Source organism: Empidonax traillii, unplaced genomic scaffold (genome assembly GCF_003031625.1).
Source record: "Empidonax traillii isolate 1590-97213 ecotype Southwest subspecies unplaced genomic scaffold, ASM303162v1 scaffold114:size1751661, whole genome shotgun sequence".
NCBI lineage: Eukaryota > Metazoa > Chordata > Aves > Passeriformes > Tyrannidae > Empidonax > Empidonax traillii.
Genome location: NW_020955307.1, coordinates 66,078 through 81,159, shown reverse-complemented (window position 1 = coordinate 81,159; position 15,082 = coordinate 66,078). Strand labels below are relative to the sequence as shown.

General features: G+C 40.2%; 1 protein-coding gene across 4 annotated transcripts in view; it reads left to right on the top strand.

The window, feature by feature from the left end:
• The window catches only part of MCOLN3 (mucolipin 3), a 22,152-nt gene extending 7,798 nt beyond the window's left edge, over window positions 1-14,354 (top strand). The window contains exons 1-14 of one of the 4 annotated variants that reach the window (XR_003571131.1): window positions 384-448; window positions 2,278-2,507; window positions 4,136-4,303; window positions 4,819-4,972; window positions 5,456-5,540; window positions 5,619-5,715; window positions 6,321-6,420; window positions 8,359-8,471; window positions 8,549-8,698; window positions 10,680-10,812; window positions 10,893-11,015; window positions 11,541-11,747; window positions 12,107-12,236; window positions 13,371-13,403. Coding sequence is in view for 3 of the 4 variants with exons in the window: in XM_027882928.1 (XP_027738729.1) it covers window positions 2,280-2,507; window positions 4,136-4,303; window positions 4,819-4,972; window positions 5,456-5,540; window positions 5,619-5,715; window positions 6,321-6,420; window positions 8,359-8,471; window positions 8,549-8,698; window positions 10,680-11,015; window positions 11,541-11,747; window positions 12,107-12,236; window positions 13,371-13,390 (1,788 nt within the window). In the remaining variant the exon portion in view is untranslated. Of the gene's footprint in view, window positions 1-383; window positions 449-2,277; window positions 2,508-4,135; window positions 4,304-4,818; window positions 4,973-5,455; window positions 5,541-5,618; window positions 5,716-6,320; window positions 6,421-8,358; window positions 8,472-8,548; window positions 8,699-10,679; window positions 11,016-11,540; window positions 11,748-12,106; window positions 12,237-13,370 lie in introns of those variants that run through there. The other 3 variants (XM_027882929.1, XM_027882927.1, XM_027882928.1) reach the window with 3 other exon arrangements.
• The last annotated feature ends 728 nt before the right edge of the window (window positions 14,355-15,082 follow it).

The following is a 15,082-nucleotide window of genomic DNA, read 5'->3' as shown; positions in this document are numbered from 1 at the left end:
GTAACTACGGTTCTGTGACCTGAAATGGTTTTTATTCGTTTATTTTGGTTTGGTTTGGTTTTTATGATGGGTGGGACACAGCTATTTATAACATAAACATTAACTTTATTTCTCCCAGTGCAGAAGCCTGGGTCAATAAATCTGGAACCGGCACTACCATTCTATAGAGAAAGTGTGTATTACAGCGCGGAGAGCCGCCCCTCCCGCGCGGCAGGAGGGAGATGTGCAGCCGAAGGTGACAGACGCCGCGTGTGCCGGTGTGCACGACACAGCCCAGCCCCGCACAGAGGCCAGGGCGGGCTGGCGGAGGCCGCGGCCCCCCCCCCCTCCCATCCAAACGGAGCCGCGCCGGCCGAGAGGGTTCGGGAGCGGGAGGTGGCTGCGGGCAGCGGGCTCGGACACTCACGGTCCCACCGCGGCGGCAGCACCCCCGGGGCCCGGGTGGCAGGTACGGCTGGAGCCTTGAACAGAGTGGGGCGTGGGGGGGGGGGGTGCGCTCTCGGCCCGCGGCTTTTGGGTTTGGGGTGCCACGGTACATGGGCGCCGAGCCCAGGAGGGGCAGGGGCCGGCGCTTTCCGACCTGGCCCGCCGCGGGGATGCGGCGATGCCGGAAAGGCAGCGGCGGCTCCGCGTCCGTCCCCTGCGCCACCCGCAAGGCTGCGGCAGCCGGGCTGAGAGCGGTGTGCTTTGAGCCCGCTTGCATCGGCCGGGAAGGGAAGGGGAATGGGAAAGGGAAAAGGAAGAGGAAGAGAAAAGGGAAGGGGAAGATCCCGGCGCGGGCTGCCCTGACAGCCCCGGCTGCGGAGCCCCTGGCGCGGGTTGTGGGGGAACACGGTCTGGGAGCTGTGCCTGCCTGGAGCGGCACCTTCAGCCCACTGTGAGGGTCAGAAGAGGGTTTAGTTTTTTAGGGTTTGTTTTTTGTTTGTTTGTTTGAAATCCAGCACAGGACTATTGCAGTAGCAGGGTAAGGGTTAACTTTAGGAATGCTGATCAGCTGTGAGAAAGATGAGTGGAATACAACACAGCGTACTGTATTGTATCCCGCAGGACAATGAAGACCTTCTAAAACAGTGGCTGAACTTTTTTAAGCCTCTGTATGGGCCTATTCTTAGTGTTAAACTGCTGACTGAAAATTTTCTTGCCTTCTCTGACAGTTGGGGAAATTGAAGGTCTTGAATCAGACTGGTTGTGGTGTGTGCAGGGGCTGCTGGAGGAGACTGGATGTGACTGAAACATTTTCAAAAACCAGTGAGGATTTTTTGTTTGAGTTATATAAAAAACTGTTCTTATGCAAGCAAAAAACTATTTGTCTAATAAGGCACGTCTTTAAATTTATTCACAGCATAGGCTGTCTCCTCTCCTTTTAATGCCAAGAATCTTTTATTTGAAATAAATATTCCTGGCTATCTCTTAGGTACTGTATAAAGCATTTATAAAATGTTTGGGACTCAGTGAATTCAGTAACAGATCAAAATCTAAACGTGCTGAATAGTGTAGAGAGTAATGTTTCAAACCATGTTTATAAAGTTCTCATCCAATCTTTTCCCCTCGTACTTAACTAAAATGGAGCCTCATTGGTTAATCACGATGCTTGAATACAATTACCTCTTGGTCTTTCTGTCTGGTTCATGATCATTGTTGGTTTGGTTTGGGTCTTTTAAGGATGAAGAAATAGACATAATCTTGCTAAATAAGAAGTCAATGCTCTCTGCTAATTTATCTGAACTGCAATTTGTCATTCTGCATCTCCACTTCCAGGAATGAACAATGTTAATACTAACATCTAAGAAAAATGCTGTCTGTCTTGAAAATTCCATATCTTTCAAGGATTGGACATAGGCTTGTAGATATAGGGGAAAATACTAGCTACAGCAGTAGCTAAATTTTCCAGAAGAGTGAATGCTTGTGAGAGGCTTTTGGTGTTCTCCTGGATGCAGAAGGAAATGAGCCAGGATGTCTTACATATATGTTGTTTTGTCAAGTGAGAGAGGAAGAACTTCTTAGCAAGTGACCCTGTAATTCCAAATGGTCAGAAATTCCACTATTAAGTGTCCTGACAGTCTATCTGCAAATTTAAGAACTTGCCCAAACTTTTCTGTGGGTTCTGCAGAACATGTGCAATAATATGAGAAAAGCTGGCAATTCAGTGTAATGTACAAGTGCCTTCCACAGAAGATAAACATCTTTGGAGTACAGGTTGTTAGTGCAGACCAATCTGGTACTACTATATCCATCCTTGCATGTTTTTCAACTAACATGGACTGCTTTTCATTTCAGAAATGGAAAATCCTGAAGTGGCCGTGAGCAGCTGCAGTTCTCATGATGATGAAAACCTTTGCAGCTACAAACGGCACCCATCAATATCACAGGAGGGGCTTTTGGAAGATCAGCTTAGAAGGAAGTTAAAATTTTTCTTCATGAACCCCTGTGAAAAATTCTGGGCCCGGGGAAGAAAGCCTTGGAAACTTGGGATTCAGTTGCTCAAAATAGTAATGGTTACGGTTCAGGTGAGTACCTCTGGAAGCAGGGACTCAGCCTATGCAAAGTCAGATGAGTGCAGATGACTTGCTATTCACATGGTGTGGTGCAGAGAAAGGGAAAGAATAACTACAAAACTATCTTCTTTGCATGTATGTAGCTTAGATCTTAGGTGCCATAATTTTCTCCTAAAACTACTGACTGAAAAAAATAGCTTTCCTAAGAGTGAAGATGAAATGAACCATTTTTAGGGACTCAACTTGACTTTTTACTTTATTTTTTTTTCATTTGCATTTTCCCTCCAAACTCTTGCATTGAAAAATCCTCAGAAATTCTTCACCACTCTTTCTCTCACCTAGCCTTGCACCATACATTTCATATAAGACATTTATCTGCTGCCCAAAACACAATTGTTTGTCTCAAAGTTCAATGGTTAAGGAGAAAGAAAGTATTTCATAAAACCTTTCTAATGCCTCAGATGATGATCTTGCAGAGTTGCCCATATGTGATTTACCTTCATGGTGGTGTCAGTCCTATGACAATACACATATAGAGAAGAATATTTTCCATGATTGCATGAATTATGGGACAAACTGCAAAAATTAGAGGTCTTCTGCTGTACATGTGACAGCATGTTTGAGTACCTTATTGCTTCATTTTTAAATATGCCATCATTCTTTGATTGTGATATCTCCCATTTTGCAACTAAAAATAAAATTTCATGATGGAAGAACCCAAATAAGAAAGAAACTAGTACTAGTCTTTTCAGAGAAAACCTGCCTGTAGGTAATTCAGTCTTAGCACTGTTAAATGCTGGTGTATTCCCATGTGGCCAGTGCACTGAGCTTGCTCACAGAACATTTCACTATCTCTGTAACTGAATTACCCTTATCAAAACCTACATATCCAGTTTGCATCATGGCCATAAAACTAATCTGTAGACTACTGATTCAGACTTATCTCTGATAAGTTTCTTTACAATACACCTGACACCAGATTTGAAACAATAGTCAAGAGAATTGTGAGCTCCCAGAAACAATACATCACATACTTCTATAAACCTTTTCCAGCCTGGATAATAGCTAGCAAGGGTTTTTGCTAACTTTTCAGGAACAGTTGCATTACATTTTTTTACCAGTTTCAGAGGTTATCCTGTTACAAGTACAGTTTTGATCAGTTATTCTCATAGCACTTTTCACTGAGACTTGAGGGAGAGATGTTTGTTTTTCTGAATTGTCCTCAATTTGCCTTTTGTGCACTGGAGTAAGGACTTCAAAGTGGGGTCTTGTTAAGTCTCCTCCTGCCTTTTTGGCTGAGGAACAACGATGCTCCCCAAGGCAATTCAGTTGACACCAGGCTGAACTAACAAAACAAGTGTAACAGTATATAGGCAGTTTGAATTTGAGATGGCACCCTTTTCTTTGTAAAAGTGAGAGTCCTTGGCCCATATGCTGGTAAACATATTAAAGAAGCATTCTTGAAATCCACTGTTTCCTAAAGTCAAACTTTCTTTTGACCAGCTGTGAAATGGAGCAGCCTGCATACAACTGCCATGTCTACCAGCATGACAAAAGAGTGGCTGTTTGTAGCACAGGAGTCATACATTAATCCAGAAGCAATTTTCTCTTTGAACAGGAAATATAAATGTCTTTTTCAGCTGGTGGTTTTTGGATTGAGCAATCAAATGGTGGTTGCCTTCAAAGAGGAGAACACTATTGCATTCAAACACCTCTTCTTGAAAGGATACATGGACAGAATGGATGATACCTATGCTGTATACACACAAACAGATGTCTATGACCAGATATTCTTTGCAATAAACCAGGTGAGGATTGTGGCTGCAATATATACAATATATATGCCCCTTGCCTGGCTACCTTTTCTTGAATTGAACTTCTGTGCAAGTTGCTTAAGACTAAAGCGTCAACTCATTTAGGTTTTCTGTCATTGCCAGAGCACTGTACTTGTGGTGACATCATTAAAGCTCAGTATACTAATTCTGCACTAAAAGCAGTCCTTGGATCTGAGCCAGAATTCTGTGCAAGGCTTTCTAGTGAGGACCATAAAGAGAAAAATATAATAAACAAAAAGGAATTTAGTTCCAAATCCTGTACTTACTATTTTTGTCAAATACCTTAAAGTATTTGAAGATTCAGCTGAAGTGTGGTTTAGGTTTCACAGTTCCTTAGGTGATCTCTTAAATAAAGAGATCTTAAGAGAACTTAAATAAGTTATGACACAGATCAAACACTTCTAGGTTTGCTTTTGCTTTGTGCTGTTTTTCTCAGAGGCTAACAGTTTTGGTGCCATTTAAGTTTGTTTGTTTATTCTGAACTGTAGTACTTACAGCTGCCCAACATCTCTGTTGGAAATCATGCTTATGAGAAGAGGGGAGCAGAAGAGACAGCTCTGGCCGTTTGTCAGCAGTTCTACAAGCGAGGAATCATCTGTCCTGGAAATGACACCTTTGATATAGACCCAGAGATTGTGACTGGTGATGAACCTAATCTATTATATTGATTCTTTGGGAGGAGGGACCCTACAATTATGATAAATTCTTAATATAAAAATTTACAGTACTGTATAGTCTTATCACACGATCCATATTGAACTTACTACCAGCCAAAACTGGTAAGAAAATTACTGTGTAACCTCTTGTCCTCACCTCCGAGGTAACAGTCTTTTATGTCTAGTACCACGAAAAAGTGATGAGACATTAGCATCAATAGCCATCTAATATAAGTATTTGGGAATAATTTCAGGAGCCTTCCCTGTGAATTTATGATGATTAACTTGGCTGGTGTTCAGGGAAGCCAGTGTATTTGTCATCTAGCTTCTCAAATGCCTGCTCACTCAAGCATGCTATCTTGTCTGGTGTAGCCAACAGCCCGTTACAGCCTGGGCGTGGGACAGGCAGATTACAGTTAAAGAGCGTGATAACCCATGAGATATTGTTGTGAGTCCTTATCCATTCCAGACTGCTTGTACATTGAGCCAATGACACCGTTAGACAACACAACAGTGGGAAAGCACAACTTGAATTTCACTCTGGATTTCCACAGGTGAGGAGGAATGAGCACTTCCTGTGTTGGGGTGTTGGTGCATTTTCCCTGGGGAAAGCTAATCTGAATCTCTTGCAGACTGGTGGCGGTGCAGCTCACGTTCAATCTGAAGGCAATCAACCTCCAGACTGTTCGTCACCACGAGCTCCCTGACTGTTATGATTTCACTCTGAGGGTATGTGGAAGCCTGCCATGTGTCTTTCTGTTCAAAACAAGAAACTGATCTTGCTGGTTTACTGTACGCAGTCAGCACAGATATTTTCTGAAGAGCATTGGGCACCACTGGGTCAGTGGTGCCTGGATTACTCTGTCATGGCTTAGTGTACCCTGTAAATAACCATCAGTTGTGACTGTGGCAGGTTAGGCTTTGAGTGCTTGTGATGTGGTCCTGAAGCACTTGCTTGGCTTACAGCCATTGTGTTCTAATCCATCTGAAGTATAATGAAAGCATAAATCTCTTCCCTTTAGAGAGATGATTCTGGAAAAGATTGTTTTCAGATCATAGAGGAGTGAGAATGCAGCTTAAAAGTATTTCACCTAGTAGCTAGTTGATCAGCCAATTTGTGGCAAATACATAGTTCATCAGATTTGTCTTTGACAGCATTTATTCGAAGAAATTTGCATTACCTTAAGCTTAAACAAGTTTTGTAACTTCTCCCCTAGGAGAATTATTCTAAATCATTATGCAAGCTTGGCAATACATATGGGCTACATATATAATGGTTTAACTTTATAGAAACATGCACCCTTTTGTTTGTTTGGTTTTGTTTTTAAATACAGATAGTGTTTGATAATAAAGCACATAGTGGAAGAATTAAAATAAGTCTCGACAACGACATAGCCATCAGGGAATGTAAAGACTGGCATGTTTCTGGATCAAGTAAGTGACATAAATGTGTTCAAATTTTCATGCTGAAATTTTGCATCAGCAGCACAACCTTTTTCTTTCTTAAAAGATAAGGCACCATTGATATACAATCTCTAATACGTGAACTGTAAATCCTGATTTTCTAAGGAATTGTTCTTCCACCTCTGATCTGAAATCCTGGGAACCCAGCCACACCATTACTTTCCTTAGCAGTTCTCAAAGCTTGCACCATTGATAATGTAAACCAGAAGTTGTCCATGGCTCAGTGTGCATCCTTCTAGCTTTGGCTACTGAACTTACACTGCTCATTTCTTAGGGCAGAGCTGTGAACCGTTCTAGCCCCAGGCAACAGGACACATGATAGTTGTTGAAAGTTGAAACTGATTTACTCTTATTTCAGGACTTAGCACCAGGAAAGATACAGAAACGCTGTTGTTAAGGCTTGCTGGAATTAAATGGCTAGAAACACTTCTAACTGTTGTTTAAATGTCATTTGCCACGTATTTGAGATGAACATCGTGGTTAAATTACCCATATAGTGACTCACAAGAGTGAGTTGCCTTTCTTGGCACCTATTTGGTCTGGTCAAAACATCATATGAGATCCTTTTCATTAGTGAAAATAATCTCTTTGATAGCCAGAAGCTTTCCAGGACTCTAAATTCTGCTTATTTTTAATTTTATTTTTTTTTTTAAGTGTACAGCAGGATGTGTACCAAGTTCTTTATTTCCTACTTTTGCCACTTTCCCCGTTGCTTTTCATATGTCAGGGAATGAAGAGCTGGTAGTGAAAAAGCAGGATCGGTGTTTTTTTTTTTTTAAAGATCCAGACTGGAATTAATTTGGGGGGCGTTTCCTGAAGTGCATCACAGGGTACAAACCCCGCTGCACCGTGTTCTCGCTGCCGCGCCGGGAGTGCCCCGCAGGTGGCGATGCCGGGAGCGCTCGCTGGTTCCCCTTCCCTGATGGGCCGCGCTCGGGGTCTGAGATTTGCCTCTCCAACGCTCTTCAAAAACCATCTTCTGGAGTACTGCATATTATTTTATAAAAGCCAAGGAAAAATAGCAAGTGGACAGTAACGAGTTGTTGCTGTTCTGGGCTATGCCGCAAAACCAACTTAAATAGCAGCAGAACATCAAGCAAGAAGTGGGTGGGCTTTTCATGAGTAGTACACTTTGTGGAGTCAACAAGAACTTCAGTACCCCCTTCTGTAGAATTGCTACCTCTTCTTGCAAATTTAGCGTTGTTTGATTTTTTTTTCTCAAGCAATCATTCTTTTATTGTCATCCTTACACTGTTTCACCTAGTTTCAGTCATATGATAGGTATAAAAACAAACAAACAAAAAAGAGATCTAGTGGTAGATTTGGTGCAAAATTTGACCTTAGGTGATAATGAATGTGAGTTTTAGTAACAGAAGAGATGGAGAAATGTCTAGCTTGAAGTTGATCTTGGCTAAGTGAGCAGCAGTACAAATTATCTGCACTGCTCTAGGAAAAAAACCTATCTGACAGTCAAATACTGGTCTGAAAGAGAAGAAGATATGTACTGTAAAGTTCGTAGGTTTTGGGTTTGGTTTTTTGGTTTAGTTTTTTCCTTTTTTTTTTCCTTTTTTTTTTTTTTTTTAAAGAAGTTCTGTTACTCCAAAGGCCATTCCAATGCTTGTAAATAGATCAACTCTTACCTCTACTTCTGCAGGGCTGTAAGAAGGACTCACACTCTGGTATATCAACCTTCCTAAATTTACTGAAGTGGTATCTACAGTGCAGATGCACTTGTGTCTCTCATGAAAATATGTCCTATAAACTTTTGTGGGGAAAATGCAAAGCTTTTTCTTAATTCCATTGTATAAACATAGTTAAAATAAAAATTTGATTCTTACTTCAATACTCAGGATGGTCAACAAAATGAAATGCATCTGACTATAAATATCTTTATTTTTGTTCTTGCAGTACAGAAGAACACTCATTACATGATGATCTTCGATGCTTTTGTCATATTGATTTGTCTGGCCTCATTGATCCTTTGCACACGATCAGTGATTAAAGGAATTCGGCTCCAAAGGGTGGGTATAACTCCTTCCTTGGAAAATCTTGTCTTATGTAAGTCTGATTAACTGTTTTCTTTCCTCCTTTGCCCTAGGAATTTGTAAGCTTTTTCCTATATTATTATAAGAAAGAAGTATCTTTCAGTGATCAAATGGAATTTGTCAATGGATGGTACATCTTGATTATGGTTAGTGATGTTTTAACTATTGTTGGATCAACTCTAAAGATGGAGATACAAGCCAAGGTAAGCGTTTTACACTGTCAGGTGAAAGCAAAACTGCTTCTGTTCCTCCTAGGTTTAAATCTCTCAGAAGACTTTAGGCTGACTATACTTGATTCTGAGTGGCATGAAATTTTAGAACTCTTTCCTCTCCTCTATTGTAGCTGATATGTGTTGTTTCTAGTAGCAAGATATGAAACCTCCAAATATCACTAAATATTATAGTTCTAATTATCTTTGTTCCTTGTGACTCTGAGGAATAAAATGAACTTCATATCTGAAAGTTTAAGACTGCTGACTTTCTCTCTTCTTCAGTTAAGAACTCTTATATTTGCTCATTTGATGGATCTTTTCAAATTTAACATTTAAATTTCTGAATCCTGTTTAACAAGTGTTTAACTAGCACAGAGTATCTCTCCTTAAACATCCCTTTGCTGCTTTCCCAGCCTCTGGTTTCCAGCATGTTCATAACAGTCAGCCACAGCCAGGTTCTAGGCCTTCAGTTTCTAAAATAAACTTGATATAGAAAAAAAGCAAAACATGTAAAAGCATACTATGTGCAGCAAGAATTAGGGAAGAAAAACTACATGCTATTCTGAAACACTCTGATATTCAGATAATGTTGTTCTTCAAAAAATCTGTAGCAGACTTTGAAGTGTGACATTGCAATATAATGGACTTTGGACAGTAGTGATGAAAGGATGGGTCTGAAATCCATCTGCTGACAGCTTGACTATCATAAACACCCTGTACAAACTGCCCTATCTTACCTTAGGAACTGTAAACTCAGTTCTTAAGAACAGAGAGAAGCTATGAGGAAGTTGGCTAAGATAAGAGATCTTGCTTTGGGAGAAGCAAAGAAGAGAACAAGATTGGATAAAGGTCTGGCATTTGGGATTCTGATCTTACATTTTAAATACATCTGTTTATGTATGTTTCTTTTCTAAGAGATTATTTTACTAAAACTCTTCTCTACAGGTATATTTCACTTCATTTTGCAAGCCTTGTGGAACTTAATAACAAGATCTTGTTCCATGTAACTGTATGAAAGTCAATGAATAACAAGTTTACAATAAGGTAGCCAAGTTCTAAATGAATTATGTTAATAGAAAAGATTAGCCAATATCTATTGTCAATATCTATCTATAATATCTATTATCTATATTTTATTCTTAGGAGAATAAAAGCTGAAAATAATAAAAACTTCTTACCCAAGTAAACTGTCATGATCCATTCCAGAGTAGAGCTGCAATTCAGGAACAGGATATCTGTTAACTTGGATGAAAACAGGCCAGTATGTATAGGTGGAAAAACACTGAAGTGCCAATAAAATATAAATGAAGTTCTGGCTAGAATTAATTAGGAGTTAATTAGTCTTTGATAGCTTTCTACACCTCATAGTTCCCAGCTACCTAACAAGATCCTCCTTAGTATTTATCTGAGCAATGCTGACAAGTCATGCAACATTTCACAAACAGCTTTTCCTACGTACTGGAAGAACCTTCTTTGCTCTCTGGTTCTAAATTCATGTCTACACTGTCCATGGGGAAGCAGTGGAGAGATTCCTAAGCTGCTCTGGGGAATCTGTGGATGCAGATTCCAGGAGCAGTTGCTGCAGGCCTGGAAGCAGCACAAAAATGTTTGCAGTGCCACTCTACAGATCTTGGTGAGCCAGGTACAGAGTGGGTGTCTCTGCACCTGCAGTGCACCTGCGCTCTTGGCCTTGCAAACAAAGCTCATCTTGTCAGAGTCTGTTTTACAAACAGCCCTGTGTAAAGGCATGTGAAATGAGTTACACTTTAAAGGGCCCTTGTTCTTTGGTGAAACCTCTCTCTAATGCATACTGCCTCAAACTAATTTCCAGTGGGAGAGTTTGCCAAGGAAGAAGTGTTTCTTTACAAATCTTTATAGTAATGAGAGTCACAATTCAGAACCTGTTGTTACAAAAATTAATTTCTTTTTCTTTCTTATTTTTTTCTTTGTTTGTTCTCTTGGGTTTTTTTAGAGTCTGACAAGTTATGATGTCTGTAGCATACTCCTAGGAACATCTACTATGCTTGTGTGGCTTGGAGTCATTCGCTACCTAGGTTTCTTTCAGAAGTATAATGTAAGGATCTCCTGGGATCTTCGTACTGTTGGTATTTATTCTGTTTGTTGCTATAAGGGAACTGGAAGAAGTGTCTGGTTAAATTCTTACTGTTTGCATTGCTTCGTGCAGCTTCTCATCCTAACCCTGCGAGCAGCACTACCCAATGTAATGAGGTTCTGCTGCTGTGCTGCTATGATCTACCTGGGCTACTGTTTCTGTGGATGGATTGTACTGGGACCATACCATGTGAAGGTAATGCACTAACATGAAAAAAGACAACTTGAATAACAGAATGAGAGGTTACTACTGTTGTTTTCTAAGTTTCCATGTCAAGACTTCCCTTAATGTAAAAATAGTGCATCTTCAATATGATGCTGCTCTGTTTGAGGAGCCTGACTTTCATGAGTCAATCAGACTTTCCTTGAGTTATGAAAGCTCTGAGTCAGAGGTGGAAGCTGGTGTGACTCCCAATCATATGCTGATATTTTGAGAAATAATTTTCATTTTGCAGAACACTCTTGTCAGACTAAAACTTTGGAAACATGCTTATCCCTTTTAAGAAAGAAATTGGCTTATCTGAATTGAATGTGTATATGTACAGGAGGTGACAAACTTCGGTCATTCATGAAATGTTTTACCGTTTGCACTTCATCATACCCTGGGTATAGGAAGAGATGCAAGGCAGCCAGTTATCAGCTGTTATCTTCATGTTATGTACAGTCTTTGTATCCAAATAAAGCAGTGACAGATATCCTTGTCTTCTTCCCTCCTCTCTAGTTTCGCTCTCTGAACACGGTTTCTGAATGCCTTTTTTCATTGATCAATGGAGATGATATGTTTGCCACCTTTGCAAAAATGCAGCAGAAAAGTTACTTGGTTTGGTTATTCAGCAGAATCTACCTCTACTCCTTCATCAGTCTGTTCATCTATATGGTGCTGAGTCTCTTCATTGCACTCATTACAGACACATATGAAACAGTCAAGGTAAGCACAGACTATTCATTTGGAGTAACAGTGCCAACTTGGTGCTATCAAGACTCTCATGTCCCTCAATATTTTAAATTGCAGTGCATGCCAATCTATGAATAAGCATAATGACTACTTTTAAGGGTGTAGAGGGATGACAGGAGGGTTTTTAATCCCTCTCTACTTCATTTTTCTGACAAAGTCTGTCTGTTTTCCTGCTCCAATGAAAGCTAAAGAGCTACTGAAAAGCAGTATTTTCACATTAGGTTCTGTGAATCATCTAATTTCAGACTGACATCTGAAATGTGGTCTGGTAAGAATTTGGGTTATTGTACATTTTAGCCTTTTTAAAGGTTTAACTAAATATCAATTTTTAGCACTACCAACAAGACGGCTTTCCAGAGACAGAACTTCAGAGATTTATATCACAGTGCAAAGACTTACCAAACTCCGGCAGGTACAGGTTAGAGGAGGAAAGTTCTACATCTCTCTTCTGTTGTTGTAATGGTATGTATCTATACTAAAATTATATGTTAAGGTACATGCAAAAGTGACACACTGCTAAATGTCCCTGGTATAAAGTTTATGAGGAGTCCTTCAATTTTGGGGGTGGAGGGGAAAAAAAACAAAACACAAAAATCCCAGATTATTTCTAATGCTCCAGCAAAATGTCAGCAGCCAACAAATTCCTTAGAAGAAGTGAGGGAACTGTCACATTAAGAATGTGAAAAGTGGTACATGAAGGTAGATAATATAGACAGTAATATGTGTAATGTGCAAGACTTAACATTTCTTGTACTTACTGCAACAGGCAGGACTTACAGAACTCATTCGGTGTTTTCTTATCCACTTTTTAATGACACCTTGTGCAGTAAGGTCTCCTAACTTAAATGATAACAGGCCTGAAACTTGGGGACAAAATCAGCTTGTCAAGGTTTTAAGACAGCATGCACTTGGAAAACATTGCCTAACTTTCACTATGGAGAACCAACGCTTCAGTTATTTGAAGCTTTGTTTCTTCAGGAATACTGATTGCAGGATATGTGGTTTATATTTAACCAGGCAGGCAGCAGCTCTGAGTCTTGCTTGCTGAAGGGCCTTTTAGTGGGGGAGCTGAAAAATATTTGCCACTTGATTAAAAAGATCAAAGGTGTTTGCAGCTCCTTGGTATTGTGCTTTTCTGGTGTGCTAGATAGAATATATTTATGAGGGGGAGGAGATGGGGCCATATCTGGAAGCAGGGAGATGACAGAGCCTGCTGTGAGCCACCCCCATTCTGACCAAGTGCCTTACTGGAGATAAAAGTGTGGGATGAAGCAGAGCAGGGCATCTTGCTCCTGGGTAAAGGGCACAGACATGTTAGTATTTCCTTTTCTGTACACACCTCTCAGTTTAACAGGAAAGAACACCAACATGAGGCAGGACAGGGTGGGGATGTAATAATTTTCCCACTGACTGTGCAGTGGGGATCAGGCATCTAAAAGAGCATTCTCATGTTCAAAATGTTTTATAGTGGTTCATAGCAGTTTCTTATCGATCTATGTCAAATTAGTAATTAGTTGCATTTTTTAGGCTCCTCGTACAATGAGACTATTATTTTCATGCATGCACCTGACAGCTTTCCTCCTCTCTCTTGTACAGGTTGTAGTGAACATATTTAATGGATTGTGGGAGTGTATCATGGAGCCTTTAAAGCACACATTGCAAGAACTGGACAACAGACCTGGTGGAAAACCTTATATCTAAGGCCTGAATTTGCTTTTCTTGAGAAACAGTGTAAGCCTGTGGCAGAAGCTTATGCTGAATTTACAGATTTTTCATTAGACACTCACCTCTAATTCAGGAGGTTTGGGTGTTTGTTTTTATTAGCTTTATTCTATTTGTTTCCTCAGTTAAATTCTGCTAGAATGCAAAAGGCATCAAAAAGCTGTCTATGTTCAGAGTCTTGGCTAGGTTATAAGAGTAGATCAGAAATGCAGTAACTTTCAGCTATAATTAGAACTAGTTCCAGACAACTGCAGCTTTTAACACCAACCTAACCCTCAGTACTGCTGCCATTATCTTTCCATGGTTGACCTCTTACTGAATAAATGAAAGCTCACTCTAGAGCTCTTAGAATTTTTTGTTTATTTGCACTCATAGTAAAAATAAAAACTATGAAATTTGGTGTAATTTTTTTCTGGAGTCATTACAGTGAGTTGATACACAAACCATTCAAATATAGCTGAAAGCTTAAAATAAATATTTCCTTAAACAGAAATACCACTTGATGTGAGTGGCAGTCTCTTCTCAGAGAGGCCAGGGAAATGCCAGGCTGGACTGGAGTCTGAGGGGTGAGTAGATTGGAGAAATGGAGATATTCTCCTGTATCCAGCACTCAGTAGGATCAGTGACAGCCTTCGGCTTTACAGTGTGTGAACCTTTCAAAATATATATTTTTTTACTTTGAAATCTTGGTTTACAAGTCTGTGGTAAAGTCTCTGGTTTACAAGTCTGTAAACCAGAAGTCTAAACTAAGTTAAATACACAGAAATATGTCTCTGAGAGTCATATTCCTTCACACTTTAGAAACTGGATGTTTCCTATCAGCTTAACAACCTGCCACTGTCAATGGCCAGCTGAAACATTAGCAGGGGCAGAGTGTGAGGCCAGAGGGGAGGACTCCCTAAAAGTAGAAGGATGTGTATAAAAAAAAAAGGATCAGGTGGGGTGGGAGGAAAAGAAGGGACAACTGCTTATAAAGTTAGCAGAGCAGCAATTGCACATTTCTGGCTATGGGTGCAGGCTGATACACTGGGAAAGAAGAGCAGTAGCCTGGAAGGTTACTGAATTACAGCTGCTCAAAATGTCCACTCCTGACTGGAAAAATAAATGCTACTTGTATTACTTATCTGATACATATTTATATTTTGGGTTTTTTAAAGAAAGTAAACAGACACAAACGTGTTGTTTGCCTTAGTGCTACTGCTAGCAATCTAAGTGCTTGATGTCCAGATATCTGACCTGCTTGATCCTCAGTGTTTAGGATCTTCATCTGCCTAAGTATTTCATTCACCTGAGAAGAAGCCAGTCAATGCTGTTTTCTAGCCTACTGGCTGCATTTGAGATGAAGTACAGCCCTGCCAAATCTGTGGCTGCTGCTATTACATGTGTGGTGAGGCTTTTTTATCTTGTTTTGTGTCAATACATTATGTGCTGGTTATGGCTTTGCAGAGTCAAGATGTGTGACAATGATCTTATTATAAAAAAACCCTTGTGACTTCAGCAGTATCAGTGATCTCAAAGTTAGCAATGCTAGTAGCACATGTAAAGCGGCATCCTGGAGACATCGGTATCTTAATGCTGATGCAATC